The sequence below is a fragment of the Sphaerodactylus townsendi genome, linkage group LG06, assembly GCF_021028975.2.
Source record: "Sphaerodactylus townsendi isolate TG3544 linkage group LG06, MPM_Stown_v2.3, whole genome shotgun sequence".
NCBI lineage: Eukaryota > Metazoa > Chordata > Lepidosauria > Squamata > Sphaerodactylidae > Sphaerodactylus > Sphaerodactylus townsendi.
In genome coordinates, this window is record NC_059430.1 from 36,748,089 (window position 1) to 36,765,113 (window position 17,025).

General features: G+C 44.3%; 1 protein-coding gene across 4 annotated transcripts; it reads right to left on the reverse strand.

The window, feature by feature from the left end:
- Positions 1–1,125: 1,125 nt before the first annotated feature.
- On the reverse strand, positions 1,126–16,316 carry FOXRED2 (FAD dependent oxidoreductase domain containing 2). Of its 4 annotated transcripts, none has more exons than XM_048501334.1 (9): positions 16,102–16,316; positions 13,797–14,166; positions 11,774–12,025; positions 9,953–10,216; positions 8,954–9,120; positions 6,412–6,577; positions 4,973–5,214; positions 4,345–4,515; positions 1,126–3,230 (listed from the first exon to the last, which is right to left on the reverse strand). In XM_048501334.1, the coding sequence occupies exons 2-9, from the start codon at positions 14,153–14,155 to the stop codon at positions 2,968–2,970; spliced, it is 1,884 nt and encodes a 627-aa protein (XP_048357291.1). In that variant the 5' UTR covers positions 14,156–14,166; positions 16,102–16,316; the 3' UTR covers positions 1,126–2,967. The 4 variants fall into 4 exon arrangements, with proteins under 4 accessions (XP_048357291.1, XP_048357288.1, XP_048357290.1 ...); XM_048501331.1 differs by having other exon boundaries at positions 13,797–14,370; XM_048501333.1 differs by lacking the exon at positions 16,102–16,316 and adding an exon at positions 15,919–16,037 and having other exon boundaries at positions 13,797–14,370.
- Between the last annotated feature and the right edge of the window lie 709 nt (positions 16,317–17,025).

Here is a 17,025-nt window from a genome sequence, read left to right on the forward strand (position 1 = left end):
GTTATAAGGTGGGATAACATTGCCCTCCACTTTATTCTGGCTAGATCTCACCTGGGCCTTGACATGAGGAGGAAAATGAATATCAATAAATATCAATATTATTGATATTTAAATAGAACGACTTAGCTTGATAACCAAGTTATAACTTGATAACCAAGTTATCAAGGCCCACTTAAATGAGCTGGGTAGTCTCTTACCATGTAACTTCAGACAAGTAGAAATAAACATTCCCAATCCACTTGATGGCTTACCCTCCTTAGAACTTGGAGTTGCCTCTAATACTACTGAATAAAAGTTTGGAATGTCAAAGGTATCAATCATCCAGGTCTCTTGGGGAAAAAAAGAATGTGAAATTGCTTTTAAAATTAATGAAATTAGTATCGGTGGCCTTGGATGCCCAACCTGTGATATTTCATTATATCATCAAAATTGTCAATTTAAAAGTTCTATTTTGTTTAGGGCTCCTGTTGCATCATCCAGAATACACCCATTTCTCATGGGAGCTCGAGTCACCATTGGGTCGCTAGTATTCCTCTCTTGTTGAAGATTGACAGGGATGGGGCTGATCATAGATGGATTGTGCTGACCATTTGCCTCCAGAGGACCTAGTTGAAGGATCTGTGTCGAGAGAGTTGAGAGTGTTAATTCCTTAAGTTCTTGGGCCCAGGCAATCCTGAGATTTTTTCACTCATAAGGAAGTGGATTTATACCCGCAGCAATTAAATTGTTCGTAGCCAAACCCTTGGCCCAGCTCATTTATGGCGGTCAGCTTGGAATAGTAACTAGCTTTCTGAGCTACAGCGACTACCGTATATACTCGAGTATAAGTCGAGGCACCTTATTTTACCACAAAAAACTGGGAAACTTATTGACTTTAGTATAAGTCTAGGGTGGGAAATGCAGCAGCTACTGGTAAATTTCAAAAATAAAATAGATACCAATAAATGTGCTGAAAATGTCGACTTATACTCGAGTATATACAGTAGATGCTACTGCTGTTTTCTTTCTTTTCTGTGCTGGCTTTTGGCAGTGTAAATTGTAGTTAAATCCCATTACAGATCTGGAATTTCATCTCCTGTGTACTTAATCCTGCAAGCACTGAGAGAATTAAATTTCCAGTAGAAATAACTCACAAATATTTATTCCCTGTTTTTTCCATGAAAAACAGATTAGTGCTGGGCATACAGTCTATCATATTTCTTAATCAAATAAAATCTTGAATGGAGGCATGACACTCCTTGCAAATATCTGAATGTGACAGGCACTAAGAAAAAGCAATGGAATGCTGTATCCAGGCTGGGCAGGCAGCTGGGCTTCCATCTGAGGAGAAGCAGCAACATAGACACAGGGCAGGAACAGGACAAAGTCTTTCAAAAAATCTTTGTGTTCAAGAAAATCATTAAAGGCAACACATCATCAATTCATAGCACTAGGTTCTTTGGGGTAATTATGGGGGGGCAGAAGAAGAGAGATCATCAGCAGAAAGACTACTCTAGGCAAGCAATTCAAATCTCACTGCTTAAGAGGTCTTTAAGGTCTTTGAACTTTTGACCAAGGCAGCCCACAAATGTCAAAGACACAGCCAAGTATTAGTGGCAGGCGCCTTCTGAGGATTCTGTTTTTGTGGGTTCACACAAACCCCAACTTCAACAAACACATGAAGTTCCCATTTACCATTAGAGCCTTGTTCTGTTTACCAGCATTGTCTACTCCGACTGGCAGTAGCTCTCCAAGGCCTTGAGAGGTTTTATTTAGTGATGCTGGGGTCTGGGATCTTCTGTACGCAAATCAGGTGGTCTCCAAACTCTCACAGGGTCATAGAGACTGTCTAAACCTGTCAACCCAGAGAAATTCCGACTTGCAGCAGCCCTTTTGCTAGTGGACTATTAACCCAAGAGATTCTTCTCAGCTTCTCTTTCAAGAGTAAGTGGCAGGTGAGATTGAAGGATTAGACGTTTACAGATGAGCAAGAGAGCTAAGATGGCATTAGGGCATCAGCTGCTGGAAAGGTGTCAGCAAGGAAGCACAAGTGCAGAGATTACAGAGGATTTGAAGGCCCTTTCTTCCACCTCTTATAGCCTGATAGGAAGATCAGAGACAAGTACTTGAACTCCTTCCAGTCTTCTCCTGACTTGCAGGAAATGTGAGAAAGGTGTGCAATAAAGTGCAGATATCTTCCTTTCTCATCTACAAAACAGGGATGTTTTAAAAAATACAATTGCAATAAGAAAAAGGATTAAATTTTGACTCAACAAAATTAAGGACGCTTTCCAAAAGGGGGACAGTGCAAACAGGATAAATACTTTGTAAGGATATCGGGGCCTCCTGAGAAGGACTACCTGGCATGTGGGAAAACCACTTTCATTGGACAAACTAATGCCTAAGGAGGTGGGTGCAATTGAGCCACACGGCACAGGAGGGATCCAGGGTCACTGGTTCCTCATGGAGGCAGCAGTTCACATTTCCCTGCTTTGGGAAGTTCCCAGCATTTTCACCTGTCACCCAGCTACTTCCACCACGTTGCTTATACATTCATGCACATACCAATTTGCAAGTATATGCAAGAACACGACACAGACAGCATCCATAAACAGCATCCCTTGCAGATAACCACAAAACATGCAATCAAGAATAATACTCCCTGGCAAGTCATGCAAGTATGACTTTTCCTGCCTTGTGTGATAAACCAGAGACTGGTTCATGCAACAGAAATGCAACACCATCGGCAGGCAGCGAATGTGAGCAAAGGAATGCCTCGGTGCTACCCAGTGACTGCTCTTGTTGATCCCGTAAAACACGTTGTCCTTCATCACTGTGAAAGGACCAGTGCAAATCTTTGGCAAGTCGCAGTCCCCACGAAAGATGAGTTAAGGACCTATCTGTGCACGCTGGAACTTAGATCTCCTCATCAGATCTTAGGCATAGCACCAAGACCAGAGTTCTTTGTAGATTTTGATCAAAGGAATGCTAAAGTTCATCCTTGGTGCTCATGAGATTCTGCAGTTGATGGTTTGGTATCACGCGATCCTCCAACAGGTGGCCATGCAACTGTGCACTGCCCAATTCCAGCTCTGTTACAGAGTCCACAGCAGCATAGTCCTCCAGCAGTCCGGCTTCTACTGCATGCTGTCTAAGCCTCTCATTGCCCATCAGCCCTTGTTGTCTCATGTATCCCTGCTCACAGAAGACAGGCAACTTCTGGCGAGTCAGCGCAAAGAGGAAACAGGACTCTACGGAAAAGAGGGGAAAATTACAATCCTTGTAAACTTTTTCAATAAGGAATTTTCCAGACTGCACAGTAACATTCCCCCAATAATCCAATGGAACCCTAATATAGTTAGCTTATAGAAGACTGAAAGTTCCTTAATTATGGCACAAAACTGAGAAGGGGCTGCGGCTCATCGGTCAAGCACATGCTTTCCATGGAGAATGTCTCAGTGGGGCGAACTCACCTTTTATAAGGCAAGTTCCCCGTGAGCCGCTGACAGCCAGAAGCAGCCTGATCCAAGTGAAGCCTGAGATGTTACAACAGCCCTGCAGCAAGCTCAACCTCCCAGCACATTCTGCAAGTGCTGCAGAGGCCCACTGATCCAGATTAAGTCACAATGACAGTGATAGAGGATGACTAGTGGTCACTATTTTTCCCTTGGCTCCACTTGCTCCTTGGCTCTTTTAACGTGACAGTCTGCTGCTGAATCCCAGATTCAATCCTTGGCCTTCCCAGTTAACATATTTGGAAGGAGATGATGTGGAAGGCTTCTGCTTGAGACCATGGAGCACTACAGCCAGTCCAAGCCCTTTGCCCCTCCTTAGGAACAGCATCAGCAAAATAAAGTGCGCATTCTACAAGTGTGTGTACGTCTCCTTTCTATATATGTACATACTCCCTTCCCCCATTGCAGAAGCTGCCTTTTCTCCAGTGCAAAATCGAAGTCATCCTGGTTCAAAATATTGATGTTTCATGTAGAGTGTACACAAAATGCCATGAATCCTCAGGTCTGATACTGTAAAGCTCTCATGTCCAGTTCAACCAGATTTCTGCACCATGCAGTCATTATACTTTGAAGTCCATGGTGGTCTCTATTGTGGGTGCCTCAGGTGGTGGACGGCAGATGTAACTTTGGGAGTCCATCACCTGCGTTGGGTTTGAAAGCAACACAAAACTGTGTCTCTTGGAAGTTTGTGTGCCTAGCCCCTGGCTGCCTATTCATTTTAGCAGACCTAGTAATGATAAGATCACTAACATTCCCAAGCCACAGGCCTGGATTGGACTGCTTCCATTCCACTGCTCCTGGCCTCTGAGCTCTCGCTCCAACCGATTCCCTCTGGCCCCCTCCAATTTACCTGCATAGAACCTGCGCAAGTCGATTCCAAGGCAGTTCTCCAAGAAGCGTCTCAGAGGGAGGATGTGGGCATTCTGGGCAGTCCAGTCAGTCAGGAAGTCCTCCACAATGTGATGGATGGCGTCTGGGCGGGGCAGGGGCCAGTCAGGCGGACAAAGCCTCATTTCACGCTCTGTTGTGAGACAAGTCAGATTACTGAGAGAGGAAATACACACATGGCAAAAACCCAATGGAGAGGGCGGGGAAAGGCAGAAAATTAGAATTTGCCTGTTTAGGTATAGTTATCCAGAAAAAAAGTGTCCCTTCAAGCGATTCACAAGTTTTTTTAGCCTGTGTGTGTGTAAAACTTTGCTTTCCCGAGACTCAACCTGCAATATTTTGTTGTGAAAATGAAAACTTTTAGCAAGAACATCTCGTGCAATTCAGAGGGTTCTGTCAAATGTGCAAAAGGGAGGATCCATGGTTTAAAGGCAGAATGTTTGTTTTGTATGCTGAAGGTTCGAAATTCAATCTCCAATATTTCCTTGCCAAACTCCAGGGTTCTAACATTTCTGATGACCACATTATGAAAAGCAGTACACTGGTGAGGAGGAGGAGGAGGAGGAGGAAAAAAGAATCACTGTGCTTACCAGTCGGAAGTCGTTTGTAGTAATATATGACTGGGTGCAGGAAATTGGACTGCCAAGCATGCTGTGCCTCACCCACTGCCCGATTATAATAGAACACGTCCTTGTCAGGCCCGGAGAAGTTCCTCCCATACTCCATCATGACGACAAAAAGCCCATTCTGAACTTTCCACCCTGTGCGCCATTCCAGGTCTTGCAGCACTCCGACTGGAAACTCCTCCAGGTACTCAAATTTAGTGGCATTCCTAGGCACAACCATCACATTAATCAGACACCAGTCCAGGGTACAGTTTTTGCAGGTGTACTCATTACGTTGCTGAAACAACAAAGCTGCATGAATCAAAAAACACACAAAGGAAGACAATTTGTATCTCAGGAATCTGTGAAGTCACTGTACTGTACCTCCATGTCCCTCTGCCCATATCAGACAAAGAACAAAGTAGGTATGAAGACAATAAGTGGGCAACACCTGCTTCTCCCACCCTATCATACAGTGCCTACAGGCACTTTAATATTATTATTTATTGCTATACTCTTTTCCATTGAAAGATCTAATTGACTTCCATTGACTTCATCTACTACATGCTGGTAGAATGCTTTGTTTGGGTCCCAGTGCCTACCTAACAGAACTAGGTAATCATAGGATCCAAGCAGAGCATTCTAATATAAAGATGGTCCAGCATGTGGTGGATGAAGTCACAATTCTGCTTGGATATTTCGATGGAAAAGAGTATACACATTTCATTATTGTACTTCACAGGCAGCCATGATTTAAATTTTTTAAAAATCTGCCAGTGTCTCATGAAGTCCAGGAATGGATACAACCATATGAGCTAGAGTTGCCATGTTTCCACTGAGAGCAGATGTCCTGCCTCTCACAGGCCCTTCCTGCTACTCCTCAGCTGGAGGGCAGGAGAAACATGAGGGGAATGGGAGGAGTGATCGCTGGCATCCTCACATCCTGATGGAACTCCCAGTCACACCAGAGGTTGCATCACTACATTACCAGCAATGCTCTAGTATTTAATCAAAACTCTACAATTAAACCACAGAGTCTGAGCCGAAAACTAAAGTTTCACAGGTGACATAATTATATTATTACATCGCTGGTGAAGACTCCACATCTTCAAAAACTGTGTATTCTGACATACTGGCCAATATTCCCAGCATTCCCAATGTATACCAATGGCAGATTCCCACATTTGCCTCCTGGGCTAATTTTATCCCCACAGGCCGATGAATGGCCCTGAAATGGTAATGATTTCTTATTATAAATGTTGAGCAGACATTTGATGGGGAGATAAGACACTCCCTTGCTGAAGCATAAAACCAGACCAAGGCAAAACCTGTATCATTCAATCCTTTTTCACTAGTCCTCAGGCAGTAAGGCACTCCCTACCCCAACCCACAGGGGAGGAAGGCACCAGAAGGCAATTACTCACTCTTTCAGCAGAATCACATCTGCCAGCACTGTGAACATCTGATAGAGCCCGGATGCCTCATTCACCCGCCTGACAATGGCGTTGGTTAGCTGAGTAACGGGGTAGGTGGTGGACGGCCATGGGACGCTATGGTGGCGCACTTCTAATAAACGGTGAACAACACGAGCTGTATGGTGCAGAGGGAAAGAAAGATGTGCCCTATTTTTTTAAAAAATGAGTGAAGGGTTGCGAGTCAAGACATCTAAACCTCACAATGACACTGACTGCACAATCCTAAGCAGAGTTACATCCTTCGAAGGCGACTGAAGCCAATGAAGTACGTCACTCTGCTTACAACTGCCTTATGAGAAGCAGTCATTAGCAGAGTTAATGGATACCAGCCAAACAAGCAAATTTCTGGATCAGCCTTACCAAATCTTGCCAATTCCAGCTTGGGAAATTCCTGGGGATTTGCAAGAAGTGCATGTTAAGGGAGCTCAGCAGGAATCATTCTAAGACTCCCATATCTCCTTGATGCTATGGTATATCCTGGAGAAGGAATCCGCAATGTTGTGCCTATAAGTACCATGATGCCCACTGGCACTTTTCCTGGTGCCTACCAAGTGTTCTTCGGAAGTGGATGAGGCCAGGTGGGGCTGTGCAGGTTTTTTTAAATCACTGCTTTACTAGCAGCTGCCACCACAGCACAAATCTCTTCACTGTGTTACTAAAGGTAAGCTGTGGTAGCCATTTTGTAGCTGGCTCTGTCTTTCATGGTAATCATTTTGTGGCAGCCATTCTGTGACTTTGCCCACCACGGTATGTCCAAATTCCAAAAGGCTCAAAAAGGTTGGGGACTCTGCCAGACAGTCTACTCTCCAAATCTGCCATTTCCTCGAGGGAAAATGATCCTTCAAGTCCAGAGATTAGTTGTAATTCTGGGAGAACCCAAGGTTTCACCTTTTGAAAGGTAATTGTAGTTTTACATCATAGCAAGTAGAAGGCAAGGGTGTGTACAACTACTGCTGTATTACTTCCCAAGAGATCTTAAAGTGATAGGTATAGACAGTGAGTCTGCAACCAACACCCTAGCAGCAAAGGAGCTGTATAATTATTGCTAGGGTTAAATAAAAGTTTAACAATGAAATCCTACAAACACTTTCTTGGGAGAAAGCCCCACTGATTAGACCTAAGTAAAATTACAACCAGACCTGTTTAGGATTGATCTCTTTTATTTTGCTTGCTGATTTAATGCTTTATTCCACAGCAGATGTGAGTAAATCAATTAGAATTTCTGAACAGGGTTAATCTTCAATCCAAATAGCACAAAATACCACCCATTGTGGTACTGTTATAGAACACAGATTTTTTTTCCCTAGTATAATTTAATCTAAAAACCCTTTAACAGTAGCAAATTTCAAAACTTAAGAGTAGAAAAAATAGTATTACTTTATTTTAGTTTCAGTCAGAATGCTGTCATACATATACCTTAATTGGATAATGCATGGCCAAAGTGTAACACTGTAAATGCAGAAAGGCATTTGTTTCACAGAAATAAAAAACAGTTGGGAAGATTATAATAATATTCCACTCCCATAGGGGCTTCCCAATGGCGTGGGGGAGCCTGGCAAAGGAAAAAATCCTCCCCACCACTGAGAAGCCCCCACTGAGCTTACACTTTTTTAGGTACTGTAAGTCTAAAGTCCTGGCCGCTGGCATAACAACGCAAATAGCTGGGAGGAAGCTGACAGTAGTTGGCTCCTCCCCTGGCCCGCCCCAACTACACCTGCAGCAGGGGCACTGGGACACTGGCACCTCATTCAGTGCTGCATCCTAGTGCTGGGGTGGGCTGCAGTGGCTGCACATTGGTGAAATCGCCTCTCTGCCGAGGCAGGTGCCCCAGGGACGGCGCCAATAATCTTAATATTAGAAAGGCAGTTGAGAAATAAAGTAAAACAGAGAAGAAAATGACAGATACTCTAATGCTAAAGGATGAAAAGGTCTGATTCTTTCGGAAAAAAGGCCAACAATATTTCTCTGTACTGAGGAAAGACATTATAAGGTCTGAGGAAGGGGACTTTGGCTCTTAAGTGCTACTGGATTGCAATCTAGCTATTATTCAGTTATGTTCAATTAGAATTTAACATTGTCTATCCTATTTTTTTTTAACTTAAAAGGATAAATGTTGGTATTGGAGAAAGCCAACAGTTGTATTTACAGTTACAGGGTAGAAATGGCTGCAGATAAATTCATTAAAAATGTTTCTGCAATTAAGCTAATGAGATGGAGTTCTTTTATGTGAATGTGTTTCCAAACAGCAGCAAAACTCCAGCTGCTTCCAGCCAACAAAACTCCCAAAATGGTTGCATATGGCATGGAAATTGCAAGGTAGCAAACTTTAACACTTTCTGTAATGTTACTTGTGTTATTTTCTTGCTCATTTAACTTACTGGAGAATACAGGAATGACTAAACGCAAACCAGACCTCAATAGCAGAGTAGTCTTGCCAACAGGCTTGGTACTTTTCATTTCCCACACTGCCAGCTGACATCTCCAAGCTCACCTGTATATCGGAACCCGTGAATAAAACCTCCAGCAGCTTTGCGGAAGTCAACCGAGTGGCTTGCAGTGCCCAATACAAAGAGACCTCGTGTCGCTTTGGCCTCATAGCTGGGCTTGATTAAAGGATATTTTTTCTTATTGCCTTTGGCACGCATCAGCCCAACGGACCTGGACAGGAAAAAGAAATGGTACCAAAATCAAGACTGAGCAAGGTTGTTAACACTAGGATGTTTAGGAGGACACTGATTCATAGGGTCGCCATAAGTGACTTGATGGCTTTTAACACACTTACACAGAAAGTTGAAATGGAAAGCTAGCAGGTACAGAGAATGAATCAGAAGTGATGAGCAGGTCCTTAGAGAAGAGCTCCTCCATCCCACACCCAGACATATCCTCCATAGGAAGCTGATGGCAATGCTATCATGGAAAAGAACCACGGCCTGAGCCACAAGGTAGCTCTTTACAGACATTACCAATGTTTGAACTCTTAAGAGAATGTACCACGGTGAGAGAAACATCTCATCATGACATGCTCCAGAAGATGCCAGCTGCAGATGCGGACGAAGCATTAGAAGCAAAAACTCCCAGACCATGGCCACACAGCCCAGAAAACCCCCAGCAGCCATTTAAGAGAATGATGTGGTTATTTATGTTGTGATCCAACAGAGAATCGTTGAGACTCCCCCCATGCCTGGCCAGCCTGGTTTCGATGTTCAACCCAAACTTCCAATGTAGAGTTCTTGTAGCCGCCTATTGTGAGAATTATTATCTCCAAGAAATGGAGAACAACCTGACTGTCATGACCACAGAACCAAGGGATTAGCTACCAACTCGCTCTCTAGCCACTCACTGCTGCATACATATCAATACCGGTAGTGCAAGGTATGGCTGAAAATTTCTCAGCCAAAATCCAAACCCAAACTCATTTTAAATAGGCTGAGACTGTTTCACTCACTTCTCCTCTAGCCTCTCTGTCACTTTGGTCCCAGATCACTCTTACTTGTTAAATATGGAGAAGTCAAACTGCCAACCCAGGCAGCGAATGGCACGGTCGTAGGGTGCTCGAGTGGCAAAGTTGTCCAGTTCATCCTGCGGGAGGGTAACCGACTCTTCACTGCTGTTGCCGTTCTCCAGGTAAAACCGAAGGGTGATATGCAGCTTCCCTTTTTTATCCTTGACAAGAACCAGGTCTTCCAAGTCACCTTCCAACAGGCCGTCCAGAGATTTCAGCTGATATGTGTCCAAAAGCCCATTGTTAATAGCTCTAAATGAGGATGAGGTAAAAATACAACCAGAAGAGAATGAGACTTAGTTTTTGGGATGTCTCACTTGGAAACATCACAGAGGATGAATACAGACAACCAGCTCAGTTGAAAGCTGTAGCAAATTCACAAAAGCTGGAAGTGATTTTTTGAAAGAGCAAGTCAGTTCCTACATTAGAAGTCCGTCTGTTTGTACCAATGATGCCCAACCTAGTGCTTGTGGGCACTGTGGCACTTGCCAATTCATTTCTTGGAGCCCACATACTTCTTCCCCCAAACACCCGATCGATTCTGGCTTTCTTCACTTCATTGGAATAGGAGATGATTCATAAGAGCTCAAAAGCCATCATCTTTGGGCCTGCATAGAGCACTCAATTAGAAATAGCTGCCTCCATAATATGAGGGTGCTTGTTTTGAAGCTGGCTAAGATTTTGTAGAATCTCCCAAAATTTTGTAATTGTACTGAGCTCCTGTTGCACTCATTTTAGATATGTTTCCTGCTATGGTAGCCATTTTGTTCTGGAATCCACTTCCTGTACTCATTTCAAGTTACGTCCAAAGGTTCAACAAGGCTCCTCAGCCTTTATACTTTAGTGTATAAAATCAGGAACCCCAGAATAAGGTGGGGGAAGGGAAAGTTGCCATGTTCTGGAAGAGAATCAACAATAGCAACTGGCAACTCAGGGATATTTAATGCACTGTTCTTTCATGCTGGCGTCGACTAAAAATAGAGCAAGCGAGTCGAAATTCACAGTTCCTTATAGGAACACACGTGAACCTCTTGCACCTTCAGAAAGAAGCACTGCTTAATATTAAAAGTGAAAGGTAAAGTGCCTAGCAGATGGAGCAGGACCTTCATTATATCTGCCACTGAAAACAGTATGAGATCCAAGAAGATGCTTTGTTGTATGTTTACCAATGGATGAAAAAAACATTTTTATTTCTTGAAGTTTTTTTTAATCATGTTGCCATATTTTGCTAATTTTGGCTTTAATGCCTTAGTAATTTCACTGCTGCAGGTGAAATTAGTGTTATTTTTTGTTCTGTATCATTACACAATACCTTGAGCACACAACAATAAAGTGACTGACCATGTATCTCTGTGCAGAGTTATTACAAGCAAAAGACAAAGGAATACATGAAAATCAATTGGAATAACTCTGCAAAGGGCTGCACTGCCAGAAATACAACATTACAGATTTATAAATGGAAAGCACTTCCAGGTCAAAAAAGAGCATGAAGACCACATGATTGCACACTCCATTATTTATGTGCCCCTGAAACCTCTGAATGGCTGCTGCCTCTCCCTGGATGTGTATTTACTGTGAAAAAATTCCGAGTTCAGCCACCACAAGTACTGATATTAGTTTCCATGTAAGACATTTTGCTTGTTTCTCATATTTACAGCCTAATCCTATAGAGGGGAAGAAATGGGCTGATGGAGGTGGTGTGGGGCAATGCTGGTGCATTTGCCTCCTCTGTTGGCATATGGGGCACCCCTTCCATCAGTTTTGAAACAGCTCTAGATATATTTACAGTTCACTTTGAAGAAGACTTACCTCAGATCTCCAACATAGTGGGTAGCCCAAGAGAGGCGAACCCGAGAGCGGCTCACCATGTGTATGAAATTGGTGACTCCCAAAATGTTCTCAGCTGTTTCAAAGGCAGAGTTGCCTCGGCCCAGGATCAATACTGACTGGCCAATGAAGTCCCTTGGGTCAATAGATACCGACTCATAGCCCTCGACATATTCTGAACCGGGAAAGTTTACTTTGTTAGGAACCCATGTCCCTGTGGCCACCAACAGAACACTGCAAGGCAAGACCAGGATTTAGATCAGGCTCAGCAGACACAACAAAGGAAAAGATCAGTTGCCTACACTATGGTCAATTATACAGAATCACGCAACTTTAGAGCCAGTGTGGTGTAGTGGTTAAGAGCAGGTGTACACTAATCTGGAGAACCGGGTTTGATTCCCCACTCCGCCACTTGAGCTGTGGAGGCTTATCTGGTGAACTAGATTAGCTTGTGCACTCCAACACATGCCAGCTGGGTGACCTTGGCCTAGTCACAGTTCTTTGGAGCTGTGAGCGCCACCCACCTCACAGGGTGTTTGTTGTGTGGGGAGGGGAAGGGAAAGGAGTTTATAAGCCCCTTTGAGTCTCCTTACAGGAGAGAAAGGGGGGATACAAATCCAACTCTTCTTCTTTAAATTGAGGTTTATCTCAGATATATTTAATATGGAATGATCCCCCTGAAAACTAGTCAAGTTATGGTCATGGATAAAATAAGCTGCCAGTTTTAAAATTAGCTTTCAGATAGTCCTCAGTAGTTTTACTCTTACAAGTATAATGTACAATCTGGAGGAACAAAATAGCTAGCAACGCATGGAACTACACACAGGCTTGTACAAATGTCATCTCATTGTGCATTAGCAGGAAGAAAAGGCTAATTCAGTATTGGAAAGAGACTGGAAATAATGTGATCAGTTTCATAATGCCTTAATATAGTGCAACCACATTTGGAGTTCTGAACGGTTCTGACCATTCCACCTCACAGAGTGCAAAAAAGTACAGAAATGGACAATCAACATTATCAAGGTACTGGAGAACCTTCCCTACATGAAAAATGTTTGGACCTTTTCGTTTTTGAAATAATGACTAAGAAAATGATAGAGGCTTATACAACTATGCATGGAGCAGTATGCGTCTTCAAATCTTTCTTTCATTTCCATAATATTAGAACTCGGGGTTAGAAAATTGGTTGTAAGAATCTCTTTGTGTACAGCACAATTTATGGAATTCTCTATTACAAGAAGTTGATAAGATCAGGTCTATTAACATCTATTATTTGGATTGGAATGAGAGCCAGCATGGTGTAATGGTTTACAATGGTGGACTGTAATCTGGAGAACAAGGTTTGATTCCCCACTCCTCCACATGAAGCCTACTGGGTGACGTTGGGCCTGTCACAGTTCTCTCAGAAGTATGTCAGCCTATGTGGAGGCACGAAATGGCAAATCGTCTCTGTGTATCTCTTGCCTGGAAAATCTATGAGGTCATTGGAAGTCAGCAATGACTTGACAGCATTTTCCATCACCACAGGATTGGCCAATTAATTGGTCAAATATGGTCAGCTACCTGCTTTCTAGCTGACTGTGGCCCAATATTCCAAGAATCATGAAACTTTTTAAGTGGGTGGCAGCTCACTCTTTTTAAAATTTTACATGGAACGTCTACTAACCTGCGTTAGCTTTGAGCAGGGACGGAGTGAGGGGGAAGTGCGCCCGGTGCACGCGTGCACCCCTCCAAGCCCCGGGAACGCCTCGTCCCTGGAATGCCTCCTCAGGGGCACCAGCCCGGTGCGTCACGCACCCCCTCCCCTTGGCGCTACGCCTCTGGTTTTGAGTTAGGAGGCATTTCAAGCTACTGTTTTTTGTCTCAGTGTAATAGAGAGTTATTACACTAGGACAAAAACCAAGAAGAGCTGTGCTTTGAGACAATTACTATTTCATAATCATGACTGGAACTACTGCAACATGTGGCCACCATAACAGGTTAGGTGGGCTTCTTTGATACTTACCTGCATTTATAGAGCTGAGCATTCTGGTCAGTAAGGATAAAGTAGTGGCCATTCCATGCCTTTGTGTCCTTTTCCAGGATCACGTGAGTAATTGATGTGTTGTAGCGTACCTGGAGGTCTAGCAGGGAAGCAAAGTCCTTCAGGTAAGACACCATGGCATCTGCATCAGGAAAGTAGTCAGGGGAATAGTGTCGGAAAAGAAGCCTACTATCATGGCTGATTAGCGAGTTCCAGTCATGACGAAGGTTGAACTCACGGTTGGCTTTGCTTGTATAGCACTTGTTGATGCTGATAAGCTTGCGATGGCGTGGATACAAGGCAAAGAAATGTCCTGGCATGTGGCTACGTTCAAAGATCATGTAGTCCCGGCCTGCATGTTGGAGGAAATAGGCCATTTGCAACCCTGAGGGACCAGCCCCAATGATGCAATAGTCATGGTAAGGAAACACTGGAAGGTCATCTGCCCAAGTAGGGGCCAAACAGAAGGCAAATGTCAGCAGAAGTTCTTGCACACATTTGGAGACAGACGGTAGCATGGTGGAGACAACAAGTCAAATCTGTTCATTGCAGGGCGCTTCAAAGAGGCAAGAAAGGAAAAGTCAGATCAACCCACTGAAAACTCCAGAGGAGACTTCACTGGTACTAGCCTATCTTGGTATGTCACACAGGGAACTCTGTATCTTGCCTCTCCTCCAAGATATATATCCGAATCTTGCCAGGTCCACTCCTGGAAAACATCCAACTTCCATGGCAGTGTGGAGATTCAAACCTGGCCTTCCCTGACATTTGTCTGTCCCTGGAGCTAACAGGGACTGATAAATGTTCACCCAAACAAATTACTGATCCCTATTGCTCCACCCCATTGCAAAGCACTATTGCCCTAACAGCTCAACGAAGGTTCATCCCTCCGTATCTCCTTTGCCTGATCGTTGCTTCCAAATTGATGACCATCATAGTATGCTCTTCTTGGGTCCTAGTGGAGCCGGGGAGGGGGGGAGAACAAAACTAGATAGGCACTGGGACCCAAGCAGAGCATTCTAAACAAAGACGGTCCAGGAAATGGTAGATTAATATTCAATTCTACTATCATCTTTCAGTGGAAAAGAGTATAGCACCCATCATTTTGTGTCAGCTTCAGGAGCCTATCTGCTGCCGCTGCCAGTTGCAAAATGTTGCCAGGAGTTTTGTCTGCTAGCAGCTCATCCAATGGCCATTTCACTCTAAAAAGTCGATGAGTAAAGTTTGTTTTTCCTGGTGATCCTATACACGTGCTGTTTTTTTCCTTTTTTGTTTTGTTTTGAGGGAGGTGTCTTTGTAGCTACGATGACACCATCGAAAAATTGAAACTGTTCAGAGAGCAGGTCTACCTCCCATGAAGAAGCAATCATGCATAAGCCAGCCCTCCACAGAGGACAGGCCTACCCATTGCTTTTTAATAGGAGGTAGACTTGCCCTTTGAACGGCTGTGATTCTTCGTCATAGCTTAAGTCTCTGGAGGCCAGATCTTTTATCCATTTTTAGCTCAGTCTCTGGGGGCCAGAGTTTTCTGTTCATCATATATTAAAACTTTTCTCAGCCTACTTTCTATGTTTTCATCTTATCTGGGTGGCTGGGCTGCTTGGCCACATCTCCATAGCAACAGCCTTGACATTCTTTAAGAAAGAGGAATGGTATTGTTATTCTGAAGTACTAGACCATAGGCCACAATATCACATTGTACCTTCCCTTTTACATTCCAAGCCCTAGTTTCACAGCTATTATTTCTTGTACTTGCTTGCCTAAGTATTTAAGCTAAAAACGACAACCTTCCGCTTGCTGGAGCCCCCTATATTCGACTGAAGACCTTCCTCCTGTCTGGCATACCTTGTTTGACTGAAAGCATACCAGGAAACTGGCCAGTTTGGCTATCAACCCAATGTGGCCTGGATAAACGATATTTTGCAGATTCTGTTTTTGACCATGCGAAATTGACGGCCATCATTTTACACAGACACAGGACGACAAAACAGGGGCACCTTTCATGCTGCTTCTGCCCCCCAGACAGAGGGGTCAGGATGGACCAAAGGGGCGTTACCAGAAAAGGCTGGGCTGGAAAATGAAGCCATGTTAAAAGGAGCTGAACCTGCAGCCCGCTCGGGGTCAGAGACTGGGAACTTTCTCCTTCCTTGTCATCGCGGTGCGCCCTCTATCGGTCACGACGCGGAGGGAAACAGGCGTGACATCGAATGACCCTCTTTTACCGTCCAATGGGAAAAGGGAGTGAGACCAGCCGCGTGACGGTCGGCGGCGTGACGCACTGACGTACCTGGCGCGGCTCTCCGCTGCGAAACGAGCAGCTGGGGCTTGGCGGCAGCGGCGCACGCTGAACCCGCACCGTAGAAGCTGTGCCGCCCCAGTCCTCCAGTGAGCAACCCTGCAAACCAACGAGAGTCTCTGGTAGCGTGGCCTGTGCCGACCTAAAGAAAAGCGCTCCGCCGCTTCGCGCCTCTGCTGCCAGACGTGTCACGTGATCGCCTTGGTGCCATCGCTTCCGCAGAGAGCCCTGGTCACGTGCTGAGATGAGGGCGGAAGCTCGTTGCTCTTAAAGCGACAGCCCCCAACCATTCTTTGGCACACGTGAAAGCTCCAAATAGGGGAGCGTGTTGTGGCACCTCTAAGAATTGATAGTTGCGGTGACTTTACGGGGTTCGCTTAATCTGATGCATGAAGTGCATCGACAGGTGGTATCTGGGCGTAGAGAAGAAAGTGGTGTACCATAGGCTCAGTTGGGATTTAAATTGGAGAGGTGCAGACTTTGACGTTTATATGCCAGACCTTTAAAAGCGTGCAGACCGTTCACCGCAGCAAGTGACGACAACACAGTTGATCAAGCGTACATGAATGGGATCAGAGTTGCTTATGAACCCCAGTACAACTGTTTTAACACTTACGTTTCTATTTCACGTCGAGTGTGTGTGTGTGTGTCTTGAGGTCTGCAGCACAGTGCTATTTTCAACAACAAAAACTTCAAAAGCAGAGTCCAGCGTGAAACGCTGCACCAGAATTTCTAAACCAGTTTGATTTATCTTCCCCCACATATATTAAGGCAGCATAGCAAAGCTGTGAAGGCTGTACATAAATTCCAGTGGGGTAGCTCTGGTTAGTCTTTTGCAGCAAAAATTAAAATGTTGTGCCACTTTGAGCACTAGCAAATGTAGCATAAGCTTTCATAGATCTACAGGATTAGATA